The following is a 20,325-nucleotide window of genomic DNA, read 5'->3' as shown; positions in this document are numbered from 1 at the left end:
CCCAAGCCAACCCCACCAGTGCAGGGAGAACAGCTGCAGGCACATGAATAAGTAAAGGGGAGAGCCTGGAGTGTGGGGTGGAAAATGGGATGGGAACAGAGCGCAGCTCGACGGGGGAGCAGTGGGGATGGATCTGGGTTAGTGCTGACCTGAATTCCCCACATCAAAGCCCACATCCCTTCCTTCCCCGGGGGAGGGGGGTGCGTGGGCTGAGGCTGCGGGGACCCAGGAGCCACAGCTGAGCATCCTCGCGTCTGGGCATCGGGGTGGGGAGGCAAAAAGAAAAAGGGAATGCTTCGTATGCCTTCCCCTGTGAGCAGGAGAGGGGTGAGCCGGGGGTCTGACAGGTCCCCCATGCTGGGGGGCAACGCACGGACATACAGCCTGTGTGCAGCCGAAGGGAGGCAGACACACAGCTGTGGTGATGGCCTTTGGAAGCTGTGCCTCTGTCCCCCCCCCCCCCCCTTGGACGTCTCGCTGCCCGATGACTCACTGCATGTGAATGCTGCAACGCATGGAAGCAGCGCAGGAGGGGGGAGCAGCTCCCCAAATCTGGGCAGCCTCTGCCAGTGTGCAATCAGAGCTCCATTGTCAGCCTGAAGGGGGGTGGGGGGAGGGGGGGGGGGGGGAAGGGGGTTGTGAAAATACCAAAATAAGCGACAATCAGAGAAAAACAAATCTCCCATAGGGACCGATGGGTGCGCAGTGCTGGCGGTGCCCTGCGCCCTTCCCTGCTACGGGGCCAGGCGCGATGTTGGGAGGGGTGGGGGGAGGGTTTGATAACCCCCACTCTGAAGCAACCACCTTCATTTCAGGCTGATTCTTAGGTGTTTTTCACGGGGATGGGCTGTAGGCAGAACCACCGATGCATCCTGCATCGGGGCAGGCTGGCGATGCCCACTAGGAGGTGAGAACACCTCGGGGACACGGGCGGCATCGGTGACACCACCGCCATCTGCAGCAGCAACGCACCGGGCGGGGGGTCCCCGTGCAGCCCCCCGACCCCAAGCAGCACCGGAGGGGTAACGATGCCCAAAGATTCCGAGCGAGGCAGGGAAGGAGCTCAGCTGCTTTGGTCTCCCCTGACGCCGGGCTTTGTTCTCTCCCAGCAGCTGCCCCGAGAGGTAGGAGAGCACTCGGAGCTGTTGACGTAGGAAAACAAACGGCGGAGCTCAGCCCGTGTTCCTCTTCAAGGCTGAGTGCCGGTGTGGGAAGGGCTCAGCGGCTGCGGAGCTCCTCAGTGCCTTTCCACAAACCCCAAAGCATCCCGAGAGCTGCGGGGTGTGGGGTGATGTGCTGCTCCCACCCCGGGTCGGACCCACAGCCTGCAGAGCTTTGGGGGGAGCAAATATCCCCACCAAAACGAGCTGCACCCTCAGCTGGGCGGCGTGGGGCGCCTCCATCCCGCCGACCTCTGGGGTTCCTCACACCCCGCCAGAGGAGCACAGGTCCCCCAGCACAACCCATTGGGTTCCCAGACCTGTTGGAGCACCGATCCCATTTGGAGCCCTGATCCCCGTTCAGAGCTCTGACATCATTTGGAGCCCCGACCCCACGTGCAGCCCCGTTCCCATTTGGAATCCCGATCGTTTTTGCAGCCCCAATCCGTTCAGACCTCCAACGCCATTTGGAGCCCTGTTCCCATGGGCAGCCCCGGTCCCATATGGGGCCCCCAGCTTCTCTGTGGGGACAGGGGCTGTTTGCCCTCCCAGCCCCATTCCTTCTCCTCTCCCACACCCCTCCTCCCCCCCTCCCCAGCCTTCTTGCAAACAAAAGAAAACCGGATCAGTATTGCAGTTTGCACCCAACCCGATGTCCCCCAGCCCTGCGACCCCCGGGATGTTCGTGGCCCCTCAATGACTTCGGAGGAAGGCAGCAGGGAGTGGGATGGGGCAACAGGGAGCGGGTGTGGGGGCTCTGCAGGAAGAGGGGGAGGTGCAGCAGGAACCGGGGGAGGTCCGGGAGGGACGAGGTGATGTAGGGAACCGGGATCGGAGGCAGCAGGGCCACGGTGTGGGGGGTGCAACAGGGATCGAGGTGGGGGCGGCAGGGACCGGGATGGAGCAGGGACCGGGGGGAGGGGTGGGCTGCGGCAGAGGGCAATAAAGATTCGTGCTGGGAGGGGTCTGGGATGCAGGTAGGGACCAGGAGGGTGCGGGGGGAGGCGGCAGAAGACGGCAGGGCCGCCCCCGGCCCCACGTGGCTCGGAGCACACGGCGGCTCTATAAGGAGACCGCGGGAGGCGGCTGCGCCGGGCGGGAGCGGGACTCGAACCCGCGGCTTTGGGTCTGCGGGGTGCGGGCGCTGCGGGGCATGGAGCTGAACACGGAACTGCCCACGGAGCCGCTCGCGGTGTGGGATAACCGCACAGCATGGGATGCCCTGCCCGGAACCAGCGGCAATGAGACGGGACCGCCGAGAACCAAAAACGCCACTTCCATCCTGATCGCCATCGTCATCACCGCGCTGTACTCGGTGGTGTGCGTGGTGGGGCTGCTGGGCAACGTGTTGGTGATGTACGGCATCGTGCGGTGAGAGCGGGGCTGCGGGAGCGTGTAAAAGGCGGAAGAGTGCGCGGGGTCTGAGAGGGCGATGAGTGCGGGTGCAGCGGGGCTGTGCTGCGCTCGAGGGGACCGCGGGAGCGCGGCTGGGGGCGCGCCGGGTGCGGAGAGCCCCCGGGTGCCGAGCTGAGTGTAATGCGGCCACGTGTGAGCACACACGTGTGTGCAAGGCGCGGAGGTGAGAGGGGGTGCAGAGACAGAGCAGCTGTGTGTGCGTGAAGTGGGGCTGCGGGAGATGGTATCCGGGGGTCCCGTTCCCCTCCCTCCTGCAGGCGCGCTGTAGGATCCACTTGCTGCCCTTCGTGGCTGGGTGGGACCACAGAGAGCCGTGCGTGTCCCCCCCCCATCCCTACAGAACGGGGCAGCTCTGTGGACCGCAGGAGCCCTGCCAGCAGCTGGGGGTTGTGTGGGATTCCCCGTTTTGTCCCGTTTCCCCTCCAATCCCGGCACTTCCATCGCACGGGGTCAGCGGTGTGACCTTCCCAGCTGGCTCCTGAGGCCCCCGGAATCGGTGGTGTGAGAAGGAACGGCATGCAAACCCAATGGCAAAGCTCAGAGGAGGGACAGCATCCCCGTGGAACAAAGGCAGCTCCTTCCCGCAGCCCTGTGCCGGGCGGGGGGCTCAGACACAGCGCCAGCAGGAGTTTTTCACCCACCCAAAGCAGCTGTACAGTTGACCCTGGAGAGAAAAAAAGCAGAAATCATGGGGAAGCACGCAGTGAGGGATGCACATGGTCAGCCCCCTCCAGCTGCCTGGAGCAGGGACGGCATTTTGAGATAGAAAAAGCCTGATTGTGCAAACAGCATCCTCGTCAGCAAACTCATACGGTCACCTCATTGCTGCCCGTGCTTAACGAACGCAGCCTGGTGCAGCAGCCAGAGCACATAGCCATGATTTCAGGCCCCCCACTCCCTGACCCAGACGCTGTATCTCTGGGGGATGGGAGTGCATTGCCCTCTGAGCCCCTCTGATGGTTCTTGGAGGGCTTCTCTGGGGTTTGCTGCACGAGGTGGGGGCTCAGCCTTGCAAAACTGAAGGTTTCAAAGCTTTTGGCATCTGTGTGCATTCGGCAGAATGCAGGCTAAGGACAGAGCAGTTTGCTATATGGGCGGGTTGCTCTGCGTTGGGTAGGATTTACAGGGGGAAAGCTGCACGGGATGGGGCTGTCAGTGGGACTGCAAGCACAGTCTGGGTCCAGATCCCTCTGCAGGGGGGTTTGTGGCTGGAGTGCACCAGCAGGGCCTGGGGACATGGGGACCTGGGGATGTGGAAACATGGGGACCCCATTCCCCAGTGTGCTGTGGGTACCGGTGATGAGCACATGCAGGACCCTGTGCACAGCCCAACACCTCCATCCCTCCACCCTGGAGCCCATCCAAGCCAAAACCCAAAGCCCAGAGCAGCCAAAATGGGAGCCCACGTCCAGCACCCAGCCACCATCCAACAGATCGCATTGTCTGTAGTGTTTAAGCCCCTCCTTGGAAGAACTGGTGACACTGGCAGCCCGGAGGGGAGGTTCACCACCCTGGACCCCCCCACTGGGCTGAATCCTTCCCCAAAACCCTCTGCAGGAGGGGGCACATCTGGCAGCAGCTGCAGAAGCGCTTACCCAGCACTGCGCTGCGCAGCCCGAGTCACACGTTTGTCCCCTTTGTGCAAAAAGCAGAGAGCAGAGAAGTGTGAATCTACCTGGAATGGCTATTTTTAACCTGGGTGAGCCAAAACAAAAACTGACAGCAAAGAGAAATCCTCAGCTTTTTGTTTAACCCAGAAGGAGACGTTGCTGAAACGTGCATTCACCGACAGCGCAGTGGCACGGGAAAGGGAAACGTCTCAAAGAAATTTCAAACTCACGTTGTGCTTAAAGAGCAAATTCAGATTAGATGTTCTTCCCTCCCCACCCTCCCCCAGGCGAGGGGCTGCAGCAGGAATGCGCTCACTGCTGTGCAGAGCCCCATTTCTGCAGCTCCATCTCTGACAGCACAAACCTGGGGCTGCATCCCTCCGGTGGGGTCTGATGGTGGATGGTGGGGAAAGCCAAAGGAAACGGAGCCCTGCCTTGCCCCAATTTGCTCCTTGCGTGATGGAGTCATTCTCTAAGCTGAGCCCCAACAGCCCAAGGATCATCTCCCCCCACGTCCCAGAGCCAAATCCGTCATCCACAGTGCAGCACCCTCCCCCAGTTCTCAGCCTGACCCCCTATGGATGCTGCGAGCAGCTTTATCCAGGCACGGAGATGCTTTGCTAATCAATTAGGGGGCACCTTAATGAGCTGGGGGCTGCAGAGGATGCTCTGAGATATGGGGGATACCTGGGAAGGAGCGCATGGAGGGGATGGAGCTGCAAGCACAGTCCTGACCCCAGCACCCCACAAACAACCCGGTGGTCTCCCAGAGCACTGTGACCTTTGGGGACCTTCAGCTCTCAGCACCGGGTCCAGGCACTGCTCCTATCACTGCGTGATGAGGACCAGAGCTCAGCAGCAGAGCCAACGTCCCCATGTCCCTGTGCCATGCGTGGGGCCAGGCTTCCCCAAGGGCTCCTGTGGAGCAGCTCCAGCCGTGCTGATGGTGCTGCTGATGGTGCTGATCCCATCTGGCCTCTTTCAGGGGGTAATCGATCCAATTTCTGCAAGGAAACTCGACAGGGAAGCAGGCTGGATAATCACGATTTACTGGGTGGAAAATCAGATAGAGGAGGTTTCAGGAGGTAAAGGACATTGTGCAACTGATTCGGGGAAATGGAGTAAATCGATTTAATTGGAAAAGAGACTTATTTGAAAAGCTCTTCGGAGTTGCTTTGATCTCCAAGTAGAGGCAGGCAGATGAATGAGTGTTGTTTCCCTGGCCAGGCATGTGGGAGAGGCTCCTTTGGCTTCACCCAATGCAGCAGCACGTCCCCAGCCCTTCCCCAGATGGGCACATAGAATCGTTACAGTTGGAAAAGACCACTAAGAACATCCAGTCCAATCTCAACCCATCCCCCCGTGCCCACTCATAGAATCACAGAGTCAGGTTGGAAAAGACCTCCAAGATCCCCAACCCCGACCCAACCCCACCACCATCCCCCTCAGTGCCACATTTGCTCAGCGATTCTCCCCACCCCACTCAAATTCGATAGGAAACCAAACCAGGAGGATTTCTGGTTCCCTGAGCGCCCGCCAGCCCCCACCTCTGCCCTCCCCTTCAGGTACACCAAGATGAAGACAGCCACCAACATCTACATCTTCAACCTGGCGCTGGCCGACGCGTTGGCCACCAGCACGCTGCCCTTCCAGAGCGCCAAGTACCTGATGGAGACCTGGCCTTTTGGGGAGCTGCTCTGCAAGCTCGTGCTCTCCATCGACTACTACAACATGTTCACCAGCATCTTCACCCTCACCATGATGAGTGTGGACCGATACGTGGCCGTGTGTCACCCGGTCAAGGCGCTGGATTTCCGCACACCAGCCAAAGCCAAGGTCATCAACGTCTGCATCTGGGTGCTCTCCTCTGTCATTGGGGTGCCCATCATGGTCATGGCAGTCACCAAGTCAAAAGGCAAGTGAGCTTTTGAGGAAAGGTCCCATCTGTGCTTCCTGGGGTGACACTGCTGAGCCACTCGGTCCTGTCCGTGTTTGTGCTCCGTTGGAGGTCGTCCCTGCATCACGACCGTGGTGGAAAACCAGCATGGTGCTGTTTTCCATTTTGGTTGCAGAGGTTGGAAACAGTCCCAGGTGTTCACTGCTGGGGTGCAGATCAGGTGCCAACGTCGGGGCTTGGGGTATGATGGGTATACTGGCTATATAGCGAAATCCCCAGTGAGTCTGCAGCTCCTGTTTGGTGGCTGCTGGGAGAAATCTGGGCATCCTGCAGAAGCAATCAGTTTCAGTGGAAGGTGACAGGGGGATGCGCCCAATGCAGGGGTTGAGATGCTGCAAAAGGCTCTGCACAGAACGATCCCCAGTTTGGTGGCACCTCCTGCATCCCACAGGCACCCCACAGAGCTCCAGGGCAGTCTGCAATGAGATGGGCACGCATCTCCTGGTGGTTTTAGCACGGATGGAGATGCTCTGCCACCACGGAGCAGAAGCATTCAGTTCCCAGCAGACGCTCCATCTGCTCTCCCTTGTTTTCATCCCTCTTCCAGCAGATGGAACAGTGCTGTGCACGCTGCAGTTCCCCGACCCTCCCATCTACTGGGACACGGTGACCAAGATCTGCGTCTTCATCTTCGCCTTCATGGTGCCCATCCTGGTCATCACCATCTGCTATGGGCTGATGATCCTGCGCCTGAAGAGCGTCCGTCTGCTCTCAGGCTCCAAGGAGAAGGACCGCAACCTGCGGCGCATCACCCGCATGGTGCTGGTGGTGGTGGCAGCCTTCATCATCTGCTGGACGCCCATCCACATCTTCGTCATCGTCTGGACGCTGGTGGACATCGACAAGAAGAACCCCTACGTGGTGGCCAGCCTGCACTTCTGCATCGCGCTGGGTTACACCAACAGCAGCCTCAACCCCGTCCTCTACGCTTTCCTGGATGAAAACTTCAAGAGGTGTTTCCGCGAGTTCTGCCTGCCCTTCCGAGCTCGTGTGGAGCAGAACAGCTTCTCCAGAGCTCGGAACACCACGCGGGAGCGCGTCTCCACCTGCGCCCCGTCGGACGGCCGCGGCCAGCCGGCATGACTAGGCGTGGGTGAGCAGCGGGGTGCTGGGGACGAGCCGCGCTCAGAGGTCACCCAGGAGACGACCACAGAGCTTTAGCCCTGCTGGGACTGAATGCAGACAGACTGCGGGGAGTTTTCTTTTTGGTGGGGCTCGTTGAGCCTTGAGAGGACGCCCACCGCTCGCGTAGGGCTTGGGCTGCCTTTCTGCCTATGGAAAACCCATCGGTGAACCATCCAGTAAACCCATGGGTTTACTGGAGACCTCCAAGCCAGCTCTGGCCCCAGAGAGGACTTTTGAGTTGATACTACTGCTGCGTTTTTGGGATCTCACTGGCAACCCTGCCCACGGGTGCAAAGCTGGCAATGCGGGCGCAGCATCCCCAGCCCCACGGCAACGCTGCATTCCTGCATCCCACAGGGCAGCTCCCATCCGTCTGCTGCCAGAGACAGCCAGCCCGAGGAAGATCTCATTACAGAGCAATTGGTGGGGACTTGAGGAGTTTCTCGCAGCGCTAACGCGATTAGGACGGCGCATCCATCCCTCGTCCTCTCCAGCACTGACAGTTTATGCACTCGCAGCCACTCGCGAGGCAGAGCCCAGCCCAGGGCTGGGGTTTTGTGCTCAGCACCACGCCGATGGAGCCCCGTTCTCCAGCAGCACCTCGGTGGGAGCTCATCTGCAACAGCCATCAGCCCTGGGGCTCTGCACTGCATTACCACCGCTAAACAGGGACAGATGCATCCCTGGTGCCGCTGACCTTCCGTCCCTTCCACCTCCTGCAGCAGCTCTGTGCCTATGAGGGCACACAGCCCACGGAGGATGGGGCTCAGAAGGAGCACTAATGGCTTTTATTGGACAAATTGATGGTGCTGGAGGAAGCAGGCGGGCGCGCGGGTGCACCTGGGGCGCGTGGGCTGGAAGGAGAGGCTGCCTCTTGGCTCTGTTTTTTTTCCAGTTGCATCAATTGAGCCTAATGAAGGTCATTACCTCTCCACAACGGCCTTACCTTGCTGCAGAGCTGCTGGCGATTGCAGCCTGCCCCTTTGCAAGGCAGAGCTGACGAGGCAACGGAGACCAATTTCTTCTTGGAAGGGCCAAACGGAGCAAAATTTTGGATCTCAAATCAAGGATCACTGGGGCACCCTCACAACCTGTCTGCAGTGCATCCCTCCCAGCTGAGCAACACCTCTGCGCTGCAAAGCTTCGTCTGCTTGTGCCTCCCACTGGGCTGAGCGTCAGCCCCGTGTGGGGTTTGGGGTGTCCTAAAGGGTCGGGATGTGCCTGTATGATTGGGCTGTCCTTGTATGGTTGGGATGCCCCTGTAGGGTTGGGGTGTCCCAGTAGGGTTGGGATGTCTCTGTAGGGTTAGAATGTCCCTGTAGGATTGGGGTATTCTACAGGATTGGGATGTCCTGCAGGGTTGGGGTATCTCTGTAGACCTGGGACGTCCTGTGTGGTTGGGGCACCCTGCAGGCTTGTGATGTCCTGCAGGGTTGGGGTGTCCAAGTAGGACTGAGGTGTCTTTGCAGGGTTAGAATGCCCCTGTAGGATTGGGGTGCCCTGTGGGATTGGGATTTCCCTGTAGGGTTGAAGTACCCTGTAGAACTGGGTCTGGTTGGGTTGGGATGTCCTGGTGCGGTTGGGGTGTCCCTGAAGGATTGGGATGTCCCATAGGGTTGGGATGTCTTTGTAGGTTTGGGATGTCCTGTGGGGTCGGAGTGACACAGGACTGGGGTGTCCCTGCAGGGTTGGAATGTCCATATGGGATTGGTGTGCTCCTGAAGTGTTGGAATGTCCCTGCAGAGTTGGAATGTCCCTGTGGGATTGAGATGCCCCGTATGATTGGGGTGTCCCTGTGTGGTTGAGCTGCCCCGGGGCTCTGTGTACTGCAGCACAAGGGACACGTGGGGGAGGTGACCCCACCATCACAGCTCCATCCATGAGGCCACAGTGCTGAGGACCATTTCCCACCCCGCAGGGCCCCGCCGCTCTCTCAGCCTGCTGGAAAATGTGCTGCAGTGCCCTTAAAGTGGGTTAAAAGGCTCTTGGTCATTATTTTTTAAACTCGCCCACACTCCGGCAGATGCAGGAGGGGAAAGAGAAAGCAGAGGAAGAACTTAACCCTGCTTCCACTCCAGTCAGGATGCTGACGGGGGGGGCGCCCTGCACACTTATACATACATTTATATAGATGTACATGGCTCTATCTACAGGCAGACCCCGCGTCCCCGTCCCTGTCCCCTCTGCTGTGTCCCAGGGATGGCGCTGCTGCCCCCAGCCCTCGTCCCTCGGTGCCATTGCTGTACAGGAGCTGCACCTGCTGGGAAAGAAAAGAGAGCCGAGAGCTTCCAGCGCCGCTTCCGTTCCCCAGAGCCGAAAACGAGAGGGGATGCTTTGAGGGGGAGGGGGGGGGGGGGGAGATGAGGAGGGTCTGTGCCCCCCCAGGGCCGCCGTACGGAGGATCTGAGCGCACAGCGGCACCGATGGGTCCTTCTGTGCTCATTATTGCAGCGGCACAGCACCCAGCCCGAGTAATCTAAATGCAAATGAGGATTTAGAGCAGGAGCGAATGGAAACGGGCGTCGGAGCCGGCACTGAACGAGACGTCGGGGCTTTTTTTCAAGCCTTTATCGCTTTCTGTCACCTCAATGGGCTCAGAGATGGGGAGCAGCAGAACCCGGAGCGCTCCGGGGGGGCCCGGGGGTGTTGATGGAGGAGCAGAGGCAGAAGGATGCAGCGATGGCACGGCACTGAACGGTGCTTCCCCACGTGCACCCAGCTCCAGAGAACAGCATCTGCAAATCTGCAACCCGAGGAGACGTTTGCTATTTTTTTTTTTTTTTTTCTGTTTTGCTAATTAATCCATTAAATAATGAGCCCTCATGCAGCACACTTGATTCCAACGTGTGTGATTGATGACGCGGCCGCTGGGCTCTTTGTCTGCAGCAATGCCATAATTGCATTATTACGCACATGGCCTTGACTTCGCCGTGTGGATGCAGAGCTCTCCCACCCCCCACAGCAGCCCAGGCTGCATCCCGGCTCTCAGAGACACTCCTGGCTTCACTTTGAAACCCAAATCGTCGTGAATAATGACTGACGCTTTCCGTTTTGTCTCCCTCTCTTTTCCCAGCTGCAAACCCTGCACAGCACCAGCGCACGATGGCACAGCCGTGTGCTGGATGCGGTGGCTGCCTTCTCCCCCCGGCTGCCACGCAGGGGGCTCAGGGAGGCGATGCTGGCTGTGCCAAGGCTGAACCCCACGGTGCAATGGATGCACGTTTCTGCCTCTGCTTTTGGGTGCAAGCCCCAGCCGTGCACCAAACCCAGACCCCATATCTGCTATAGGGCAGAGGCTCATCCCCCCTCTATCCTACCCCGGTGCCCAAATTCCTCCTCCTTCATGCCCCCACACAGCAAAGCCACGCTAATGAGACGTTTCCTTTTCCTCAGTTACGCTGTTTTCCTCCACCCTCCCCATCCTTGGAGGCCCATCCTTCCCCACATCCCGCACGGCATCCCATTCAAGCATCACTCCTGCTCCCAAGACAACGCGAGTTGATTCATCGCTGCTGATAAATTTAAACTCTTTTGTTTGTGCCGTTGTTCTCCCCATCCGTGTTTTCCTCTCTTTCTCCATAAAGCCCCCTCACTCTGATGAGCTGCAGGCTCCTCGCTGGCTGGGGACGTTCCCTGCCAGGAACAGGATGGGAAATGCTGGGGTTTGTTCCCAAATGACTGCAGCAGCTCTGGACTTGGCGTCCATGTAGGGCAGTGGCAGCAGCCCAGTGCTGCATGTGCTGCAATGTGCCCCCAAACAGGGGCTTGGGGTGTCCAAGATGCTGAGCTCAAGCCCTCACCTCTCGTCCTTCCTAAGAACATTTGCCACCTTGTCAAGAGGACAGCACTTCAGAGGCATTATCCTCTTTGGGAGGCATTCACACCACCAAGGAATGCATCAGGAATCCAAACCCAGGTTTATCAGTGACTTAACCCAACCCAACCCCATCCAATCCCAAACCAAATCCCATCCGACCCCATTCCGTCCCAACCCAAACCCCACCAGTCCCTGTTCCAATCCCAACCCCAACCTCCTCCCATCCCAACACAAATTCCATTCAACCCCATCTCAATCCCACCCCCAACCCAAATCCCGTCTGATCCCATCCCAATTCCAACCCCAATCTGTCCAGACTCCATCCCATACCCACCCTAAATCTCAACCCCAATCTCATCCCATCAAACCCAAATCCCATTCAACCCCATCCCAATCTCGTCCCCAAACCCATCCCAATCTCCAACATAAATCCCATCCCATCCCAATCCTAACTCAAATCCCATCCAATCCCATCTGATCCCATCCCAATTCCAACCCCAACCCACCCAGACTCCATCCTACCCCCAACCTAAGTTGCACCCTAACTCAATCCCAACCCCAATCTCATCCCATTCAACCCAAATCCCATTCAAACTCATCCCAATCCCATCCCCAACCCCATCTCAATCCCCAACCTAAATCTCATGCCATCCCACCCTAATCCCAACTCAAATCCCATCTGACCCAATTTCCAACCCCAACCCCATCAGACTGGAGCTGCCTCCTTCACCCCCTGCTTCCACACACCCTCCTTCCCAGCACAGCCCTGGAGGATCCCCACGTCTCCCTCGATTACATCCCTCCCCATCTCTGAGCTATTAATAGGGGCAGCGAGGTGATGCAGGCAGACGCACAGGGGAAGGAGCCACCCCAGCCCTGTGTCACAGCAGCGTTAGCGGGCGCAGAGAAGGGCTGCAAAGCACAAAGGGGGAGGAGGGGGGGGGGGTTGGCTATTTTTGCTGGAAGGGGTATAAAAATAACAGTGCTGTTCCCCCACCGGGTCACGCTGGGTGATGGAGGAGCACTGAATGGAGGGTGATGGGACCCCAGGAGCAGCCTTAGGTTGGGGTGAGCGCTGCTGGCTCAGCCTGTGTTGGTGGTGATTTGAGATGATGCGTGGGTCAGACAAAAAGCTGCTCTGTGGTGGTGGGAGAGGAGCAGAGCTTCGTGCTCAGCCCCTCACTGCACCTCCAGGCTCATCCTTCCCAGCCCAAAACGTGCAGAGCAAATGGGCAGCGAGCCCCACACAGCATCCCACCAAACTCCCACCCCCAGCTGGAGCCTCATTAAGGAACCTGCTCCCTAATGAACACCCAACAGACACCAGAGGTTGGGGCCACGCCACGATGCCACCCATCAGCTTCGACACCTCAACTCCAGCCCCTACCTGGATCCGTTCTGCCCCAGCTCCCAGTGGTGTCAGGGACAGCGTGGGGCCAGCAGGACCCCATGGGGACCCTGCCCTCCTCACTGCCATCCCCGGTGCTCCTCGCACTGCTGCCATCCCGCGGCAGAACCCAACAACTGCACACAACAACTGCACACAGCCCCGAAGTGGCACAGCGTGAGATGGCACTGCCACCCGCAGCGCCCTGCCCTGCTCAATGCAGAGGGAAACCCAGCACTTATCAAAACTCCATTTATTCCAAACGTTTTAGAGGTTTTCTTCTTTTCCCCCTCCCTCTCTTCCTCAATCAACCAAAATACTTTACATTTTCTTTAAAAAAATTCAACGTTAGCCACTGTACAGCTCCCAGGCTCCCGACCAGCCCCAAGCACACACAGCTTCCCTCCCCCTATTGCTATAACTTAAATGTATAAAATCCATCCTCGCAGTGCCTCCCTTCCCAGTGCAGCTACCTGGAAGGCAACGCGGAAACAGAAGACGGGGCACCTGAGAAGGCTCTGGGAGCCTCTGCCTTCCCTCACTGTGGTTTGGGAGACAGCAGAGCAGGGAAGCAGCTGCCCAATGTGGGGCTGGTGGCAGGAGGAGACGCCCGTGGGCCGCGCGATCCCACTGCGCCCTGACGGAGTGATCAGCTCCGTGCCTTGTCCTTGACCAGCAGCACTGTGTGTTGGCCTCCGCTGGACACAGCCAGGACCAGGCGGTTCTCCAGCTGTTTCCCTGTCATCTCCACGGGGCTCCAGACATCCTCCTCTTCGCCCGTTCCCAGCTGGTGGTTGGTGCCCATTCCCCACGCGAATGCCCGTCCTGCAAAGGAGGTGATGTGAGTTTGGGCTTTGGGTAAAAACAGCATCTGGAGCTGGGCAAAGGGGGGAAGCAAAGGTTTCCAGAGGGGCAGGCAGGGTGGGGAGAGAAGGGAGGAGGCATTTGGGCTTCCCATGGAGCAGCATTTCATTGCATGGACTGCCTTAAAGCCAGCACTGTGCCCCCAAGGAGCAATGCAAATGCACCAACGTGCTGCTTGTTCTCACGCCGCAGCAAATCCTTCCTGCAGCTGCAGATGCTGCACACAGCCCACAAAGAGCTCCCAAGTTCACAGCTCGGTTCTCTGACCAGCCCCACTGGGTCAGCACGCTCTGACAAACCCCTCTGTCAAGTGCCCACAAAAACATGTGAGCAGCTGCTGCCCCTGGGCTGCAAAAACGTGGGGAATGGGCTGAGTCCCAACCCAGTGTGTGACGGAGCTCCTGGAAGGGATGGGCTGGGCAGAGCCCCGCAGGGGTGGATGAGGGTACAGGGCAGCTCCTGAGCCCCCCATGGCAGGGAGGCCGCAGCACTCACCATCACTGCTGACAGCATAGCCGACCGATGCGCCACATGCGACGGAAGAGATGCTGGGGAGGTCTGGGATGACAGTGGGTGTGCTCTTCTCTTCTGCCCCTTCCCCGAGGCCCAGCCGGCCATACTCAGCCCTGCCCAGGCTGTAAGCCTTACCTAGGGCACAACAGAGAGCAGGAGAGGTGAAGTGAGGAGGGCAGAGACCACAGGAAGCTGGAGCCAGACCCTTCCTGCCCCAGGTCTGACCCTGGAGGAGCTGGGAGCATCACTCCTCCCCACCACATCCCTCAGCAAACCCTCGATCTGACCCTGGGCTCCCCAGTGGGATACAGGTCTCTAGGAAGGGGGTTTCTGTCATCATCCCTGCTCTTTGTTTCAAATTTGAGCCACCTTTTCAACAAGAGTACATTTCTGCAAAAGCCAAACAGCCCCTCCAACAGCTCATCACAGACACAACCGCCGTGCTGCCTCAAACACCAAGGACTCGGCGCCTTTCAGCCTTTCACCCTCACCCCAAAATCTCCCCCAAAGGACTGGGATCCCCGGGAGCCCCGCTCTGCTCGGCAGCCCCTCCATCCCACTGCTGCTCACCCTCTGAGTCCACGCACACGGTGTGGTGCTGCCCGCCAGAGAACCCGACCCAGGACTTGGTGGAGTTCTTGAAGGATGTCAGGTTCTGTGGGGAGAAGCAGGGCTCGGTGCTCTGGGTCCCTGCAGGGCGAGATGCACAAAGCCCAGCACATCAGGCACAGCACTGAGCCATCCTCACAGGGCTGACCCCACTGATGGCAGCCCAGCCCAGCCCTGCTCCCCCAGTCCCAGTTATCGTATTTCTCCTCACATCCAGCAGCTGAAGGGGCTGGGAATTAAACCCAGAGCCCCAAGCGCAATTTCCAGCTCCCACATGTCCTGCAATGGGCACTGGGTGTGCACGGTGGGCTCAGGGCATTTTGGAGCCCCAGCAAAGGCAGGAGATCTGCAGGGACACAACCAAATCTCACCCAGCTGGTGGTAGTTGGAGAGGCCGAAGCCATAGATGTGTCCTTCCCGTGTGATGGCAAAGGTGAAGTAAGCCCCACAGAAGGCATCCTGGAAGCGCATCTTGCCTTTGCCTCTGACAGGGACACGCTGGGGGACCAGCAGGCGCTCTGGGCACAAGAAACAAGGCATCATACGAGAGCTTATGATTTACACTCTTTTCCTCTCCTCTCCGTTGCAAATCATTGGATTTAAGCGACCGATTTACAAACAAGCCCTTGAGTTGCCAAGGAAGAGACAGAGAGCCTCTGCTCCTCAGCAAAGCTGTGCACAGAGCCCACGTTCACAGCCTGCTCGCCACAGCCCCGAACGTCTCTGAGCACCAAAGCCACTCACGCAGCCCCTTCCGTCCTCCTCTGTTGGAAAAGAGTGCAGGCACCCTGCCCAGCTGGCCCTGCTCGCCGCAGCCACACGTGAACAGGTCGCCATCCACCGTCAGCATCACCAGATGGTCGTTCCCTGCAAAGAGACACGGGAGGTGAGCGCAGCTGATCCCACCGGGGGGGGCATCCTGCCCTGAAGTCCCATCTGTCCAAGCTTTCCAGGATTCTGTGGCCTTTGGCAGCTTCAGGATCGCTCGACACACCTAAGATCTCTTCTTGGCAGAGGTTCCCCATTGGAAAGGTTTCACTGCATGGTTCAGAGGCACAGGAGCCCCCCAACCTCACCTGGATCCTGGACAAACTCCCTGGCTGCTCTGCTTGGCTTCCCCAGATCTAGAAAGGGCGAGTGCCCTCACCCTGTGGAGTGACAGGGCATGAACTGCAAAGCATTTTCAATCAACTATTAAGCTAAACTGTAGAATAACTCTTAACTAACTGTAAAACATGTTACTATTTGACCCCATCTGAGTTTAAACTAACACTAGGGATAGATGACCCAGTGAAGCCTATCCTTGCACCCAGCCCAGTGCAGCGAAAAGAGGAAATAGGAAAGGAACTCTCTGGGTTGATAACAGCAGGACAAGGGGAAATGGTTTGAAGTTGAGGGAGGGCGGATTGAGGTTGGATGTCAGGGGGAAGTTCTGTGCTATGAGAGTGGTGAGGTGCTGGAACAGCTGCCCAGAGAGGCTGTGATGCCCCGTCCATCCCTGGAGGTGTTCAAGGCCAGGTTGGATGGGGCCCTGGGCAGCCTGGGCTGCTATGAAATGTGGAGGTTGGTGGCCCTGTGTGTGGCAGGGGGTTGGAGCTTCGTGATCCTTGAGGTCCCTTCCAACCTTGCGGTTCTGTGTGACCTTCACCCCTTGCCCAAGGCTGAACAGCCTGCCCTCTGAGTGCCCATTGCTGACCTGAGACAATTTTAACAACGGGCACATTGAGCTGAAGCAGCGCAGGAACGGTGCTCTTCTTCATGGGCTCCAGCAGCCCGATCACCCCGTTGTTATCCTGGGTGGACAGACGGGTGCACAGAAATGAGTCACAGATGCCACCCAGCCACCACCAGCAGAGCTTCCAGTGATTTTCCAAAGCCAACGTACCCGGAAAGAGCCCCAGATGAAAACCCTGCCGTCATCCGTCAGCGCGGCCGTGTGGCTGTCCCCTGCAGAGACCTGCACCACCTTCTCCTGCAGCTGCACAGGTCCTGGGGTGCACTCCGACCCTTCCTCCGAGGTGTCGCGCCCGAGGGCGCCTTCGTCGTTGCAGCCAAAGGTGTAGATCTGTAAAGAGAGGGCTGCGGTCAGGATGGGACACAGGAGCTCCACAGGATGCTCACGGAGCCACGGGACAGAGACCCAGCAGGCTGAATTATCCCTCTACACCCCAAAAATTCCCAGGTCCAGGGCACCATCTGGGAGCCGGGGGAGGGAGACTGCAGCCCCAGCACCAGCCACAGCCACAGCCATGCAGAGCAAGGCGTGATTCAAACCCCGCTCCAGGACACAGCCGAGCTCCCTATGCTTGCAGGGGCAGCTCAGCCCCCCACCCAGCTCCCCCCGGCCCCCAGTGCTCACTCACTTTGCCCGTCTCGCTGAGGCACACGGTGTGCATCCCTCCTGCCTCCACCTGCACCATCAGCTCTGGCAGCTGTACCAGGGCCGGCTTCTTCCTCTCCATCACGTCCTGCCCCAGGCCCAGTTGCCCGACGTCCCCCTGGCCCAACACGAGCACCAGGCCGGGCTGCGTGCGGTGCGACGGGTGGCTGACTGAGGGCAGAAAGGACAGATGGAGCCGCAGGGAAAAGCGCAGGGAATTACGAACCTGCCCAGGGAGTTCTCTTACTTTTAAGCTTCTTCCTTTCAGGTGACTGCTCCAACACGGGGTTTTTCTTGGCAGCACGTTTTCCAGACATGTTGGTTGGGATCTGAGCAATGAAAGCTGCTCTGTTCAGGCCTGGCCCAGCCGGCAGAGCGCTGCAGTGCTGCGGTGCAGCTGTCGGTTGGCCTTCCTGGAGACAATCCCTGCGTGTCCCCTCTGCTGCAGTCCGGATCTCACTGAAGGCACTGCCTGAGGACTCAGACACCGATCTGTCCTCCCGCTTTGAGAAAACACAGGTCACTTTTTCACGTTTTATCCCAATGCACTCGTGCAGAAATGAACCCCCTGCACTCTTTGCACCACGGAAAGCTGCAGAGCCAGGCTGCACCCCAAGCTTTGGGACTTTGAGCGCCCTGCCCCCAGCACACAGCATCCCACCCGGCCCCACCGCACAGCTTGGGAAGCGGAACGACCCCCCGGGGGGCCCCGCACCCCGTTCCCATCAACCGCACCGCCCACATCACACGGGCTGCCGAAGGGGCCGGGGGGCCGCGCGGCTTTTTGCCGCCAACCACGCCGTGCCCGCACCGCGGGAAGCACCGAGGGCTCCGCTCCCAGCCCAGGAACGCGCGCGGAGCCGCGGATTCGAACTTCCCGCTCGCCCTCCCCCCACCCCAAACTCCACCACTTCCCCTCCCCACGTGGGGCAGCGCAGGCCCGGCCTTTCCCGAGCACGAGCGGACGGACCGAGCGGCTCCGGGAGCGGCACGGCCACGCGGACCCTTCCCCACCCCCACCCCGTTCCAACCCCCTCCTCCAGCCCCGCTCCGTGCTCCCCGCCTCCCCATAGCCGCGCACCCACCTCCGCCGCTCCGCCGCCGCCGCTCCCGGCCCCGCGCTCCCCGCCCGGAGCATGCGCCGGGGCACGGCGGGCGTCACAGCGCCCCCTGGCGGCCGCGGAGGTCCGGGACCGCCTCCGTAGGGCACGGGAGGCTCCGTCCCTCCCATCCCGGGCCGATCTTCGCAGGAGGAGCCTAAAAATCCCCCAACACCTCGCGCTAAGACGGCGAACGCCCGTACGGCGCTTCTCCCGGCTCTCACCTGATCTCGCTTTTTCCCCCCGGAACGATCCGGAGAACCGCAGCGCACCGCAGGGATCGGCTCCCCATCCTCCCCCACCCAAACCCTTCGGTTCTTTCTCCCCATCCCCCCCGGCTCAGCCGTTCTCCCCTCCTAGCAATTTCCCTTTCCACACACATCCCCCTTTCCCAGCACCACAGCCGGGCTGTTGCTCCCCAAACCACGTGCGGAGCGTTCCCATAAGGCGAAGCTACTTACAGTCCGGTTCCAAACGTTCAAAGGTCCGATAAAAGCAGCCAACGGGTATAAAAGCAGCCTTTAAGTCCTTCACTTAACAGAGGGAAACAACACCTAAGTATGCTTACCAGCAATGACAACTTCCATCCCTAAAATAGGTCCAACGCTCCCCTCCCATCCCCAACGACCCACTCAGCCCTACACCAGCAAGCAGTTCTGGTCGCATAGGGCACAGAACCACTGCCTGCTGGTACCGGAACACACGGAGCATCACCGACCGCAGAGCTGCGAGCTCCTGCGCCAGCTCCGAGTGCCTCCCGAAGAGGGGTGGGCAACCCAACCCCACAGAGCTCTGAAATCTTAAAGGTTTTGTTGGTTTCTTGAGCTCCAGATGACCCAGCAGCTCGCAACCACACCACAGAAAATAACCACACAGCGGCGTTTCAGAAGTCGTTTATTTGTCAGGCACTGATGCAGATACATCTCACAATGCTCACAGAGCAAATTCAGACCTCCCCAAACCGACACGCAGCACCTGCTGCACCCATCTTGCACAGCATTCCCACTGCAGCCCTCCTCCCCAGCACAGGTTCTTCCTCAGCAGCTGCCTCTGCTTCTCAGCCTCCTTGTTGGGTGGAGGAGCACACGGTGCTGCTCAAAGATCTGCTTCTCCCAGCCGGTGTAACGAGGCACCCACCGAGCCCAGCGGCTCCTGCACGCTCTGCTCACACACAGCTCGCTCACTCGGGCTCAGACCCCGCTGTGTTGGACCACGCAAACCCCAGGTGCAACAAGGGGCACCTCTGGATCAGCACTGCTTGAGGTGGGGGCGAGGAGCAGCGTGAAGCACGTGGTCTGACACCCCCCAACAGCCCCTTCCACGCTGCTCCAAACTCCACAGCCCAGGTTGGATCGCACACCTCAGACACATTCATCTTTTTGCCACCACTCACACCGCTGTGCTCAATACATACTCACCGTCACTGCAGACACAGCTGCTGACATTCAACTACAAACCTTCAGCGTCTGCAACAACAAAAGCATCAAGGAAACTTAATTACTTAAGTCGCAAATGGATTTCACTACTTTTTTGCGTGGCACGAAGCACACGCTCCATTCTGCTACCCCAGAGATGTGCTCATCGGTTACAGCACAGCCACGTGCTCCCAGTGCGTGACCACCATCCCCCCGTCCCTGCTCAGCCCCGATATCCCAGCACTACGCTCCATACAGAGCGCGCAGCGCTGCGGGGCTCACCCACAACCAGCGCTGTCCTTATTCCTATCAGCAGATGAGCTCTGCAGACCCCAAACCCGCTCGGCAAGGATGTGTTTCCTGCATGGTTTATCTCCTCTGTCATTGCCCGAGGGCTCAGAGAAGCAGTAGGAATATGCAGGCTGCAGGCACGAGGCCCGGCTTGTTCTCCAACGACGTGGAAGGGGAATATACGTCTCGGGCCCGAAGGCCTACGCTCCCGTGCGCCACACGGACAGAGCCGAGAGAGAGCTACTTCTCCGGGTGTCCTCGTTGGGTCATGGCCGCGTGCCTCCCCCCCTCCGGACAAACGGAGCGCAGCGATACTCACAGCGGCAGCGGGTGGGACTAGGCCGCGAGGCAGCGCGACAGGCCCTAAGGGAGAGGAGAAACGCTTGTGAGGGCTGGCGGGGCCTGGAGCGTTGGCCCCAGCAACCCTTAAAGCCACCACAGCACACACAAGTAGAAAACAAAGCAGAAAATACAAACTACAAAAGCAAGATCAGACCTTACAAGATCAAGCCGCGCCCTGCCCACACCCCCTCCCCCTCACCTGCTCACCCCGCCACTCGCCGAGAAAAGAGAGCGAGCTCCCTTCCGTGCCGGTATTTATAGAACCAGTGGGGGCGGAGCCTGACCGCGCAGGCGCAATGAGCAGAACGCAGCGGGCCGTGTGCAAGGCGGCACGGCGGA

At 59.3% G+C, this 20,325-nt stretch overlaps 2 protein-coding genes and 1 non-coding gene across 9 annotated transcripts; 1 reads left to right on the top strand and 2 right to left on the bottom strand.

The window, feature by feature from the left end:
* Window positions 1-2,313: 2,313 nt before the first annotated feature.
* On the top strand, window positions 2,314-7,226 carry OPRD1 (opioid receptor delta 1). 3 transcript variants are annotated; one of them, XM_042834175.1, is made up of 3 exons: window positions 2,314-2,531; window positions 5,752-6,101; window positions 6,691-7,226. In XM_042834175.1, the coding sequence occupies exons 1-3, from the start codon at window positions 2,314-2,316 to the stop codon at window positions 7,224-7,226; spliced, it is 1,104 nt and encodes a 367-aa protein (XP_042690109.1). The 3 variants fall into 3 exon arrangements, with proteins under 3 accessions (XP_042690109.1, XP_042690110.1, XP_042690111.1); XM_042834176.1 differs by having other exon boundaries at window positions 2,413-2,531; window positions 6,694-7,226; XM_042834177.1 differs by having other exon boundaries at window positions 2,485-2,516; window positions 6,694-7,226.
* A 5,484-nt stretch (window positions 7,227-12,710) lies between these two features.
* On the bottom strand, window positions 12,711-20,202 carry RCC1 (regulator of chromosome condensation 1). Of its 5 annotated transcripts, XM_042834180.1 has the most exons (13): window positions 20,186-20,202; window positions 19,964-20,007; window positions 19,357-19,404; window positions 18,400-18,471; window positions 17,086-17,341; window positions 16,822-17,009; window positions 16,344-16,523; window positions 16,155-16,251; window positions 15,203-15,325; window positions 14,830-14,976; window positions 14,420-14,539; window positions 13,832-13,984; window positions 12,711-13,297 (listed from the first exon to the last, which is right to left on the bottom strand). In XM_042834180.1, the coding sequence occupies exons 5-13, from the start codon at window positions 17,153-17,155 to the stop codon at window positions 13,122-13,124; spliced, it is 1,254 nt and encodes a 417-aa protein (XP_042690114.1). In that variant the 5' UTR covers window positions 17,156-17,341; window positions 18,400-18,471; window positions 19,357-19,404; window positions 19,964-20,007; window positions 20,186-20,202; the 3' UTR covers window positions 12,711-13,121. The 5 variants fall into 5 exon arrangements, with proteins under 5 accessions (XP_042690114.1, XP_042690113.1, XP_042690115.1 ...); XM_042834179.1 differs by lacking the exon at window positions 20,186-20,202 and having other exon boundaries at window positions 19,964-20,178; XM_042834181.1 differs by lacking the exon at window positions 20,186-20,202 and having other exon boundaries at window positions 18,400-18,466; window positions 19,964-20,178.
* On the bottom strand, window positions 19,705-19,909 carry LOC122168667. Its single transcript, XR_006171308.1, has one exon. It is a non-coding gene; the product is annotated as a small nucleolar RNA SNORA73 family (small nucleolar RNA).
* Window positions 20,203-20,325: the final 123 nt, after the last annotated feature.

Source organism: Centrocercus urophasianus, unplaced genomic scaffold (genome assembly GCF_019232065.1).
Source record: "Centrocercus urophasianus isolate 14NV4802_14NV808 unplaced genomic scaffold, USGS_Curo_1.0 seq_431, whole genome shotgun sequence".
NCBI classification, from domain to species: Eukaryota; Metazoa; Chordata; class Aves; order Galliformes; family Phasianidae; genus Centrocercus; species Centrocercus urophasianus.
Note: the sequence above shows the minus strand (reverse complement) of the source record. Positions and strands in the feature narration are given on the sequence as shown.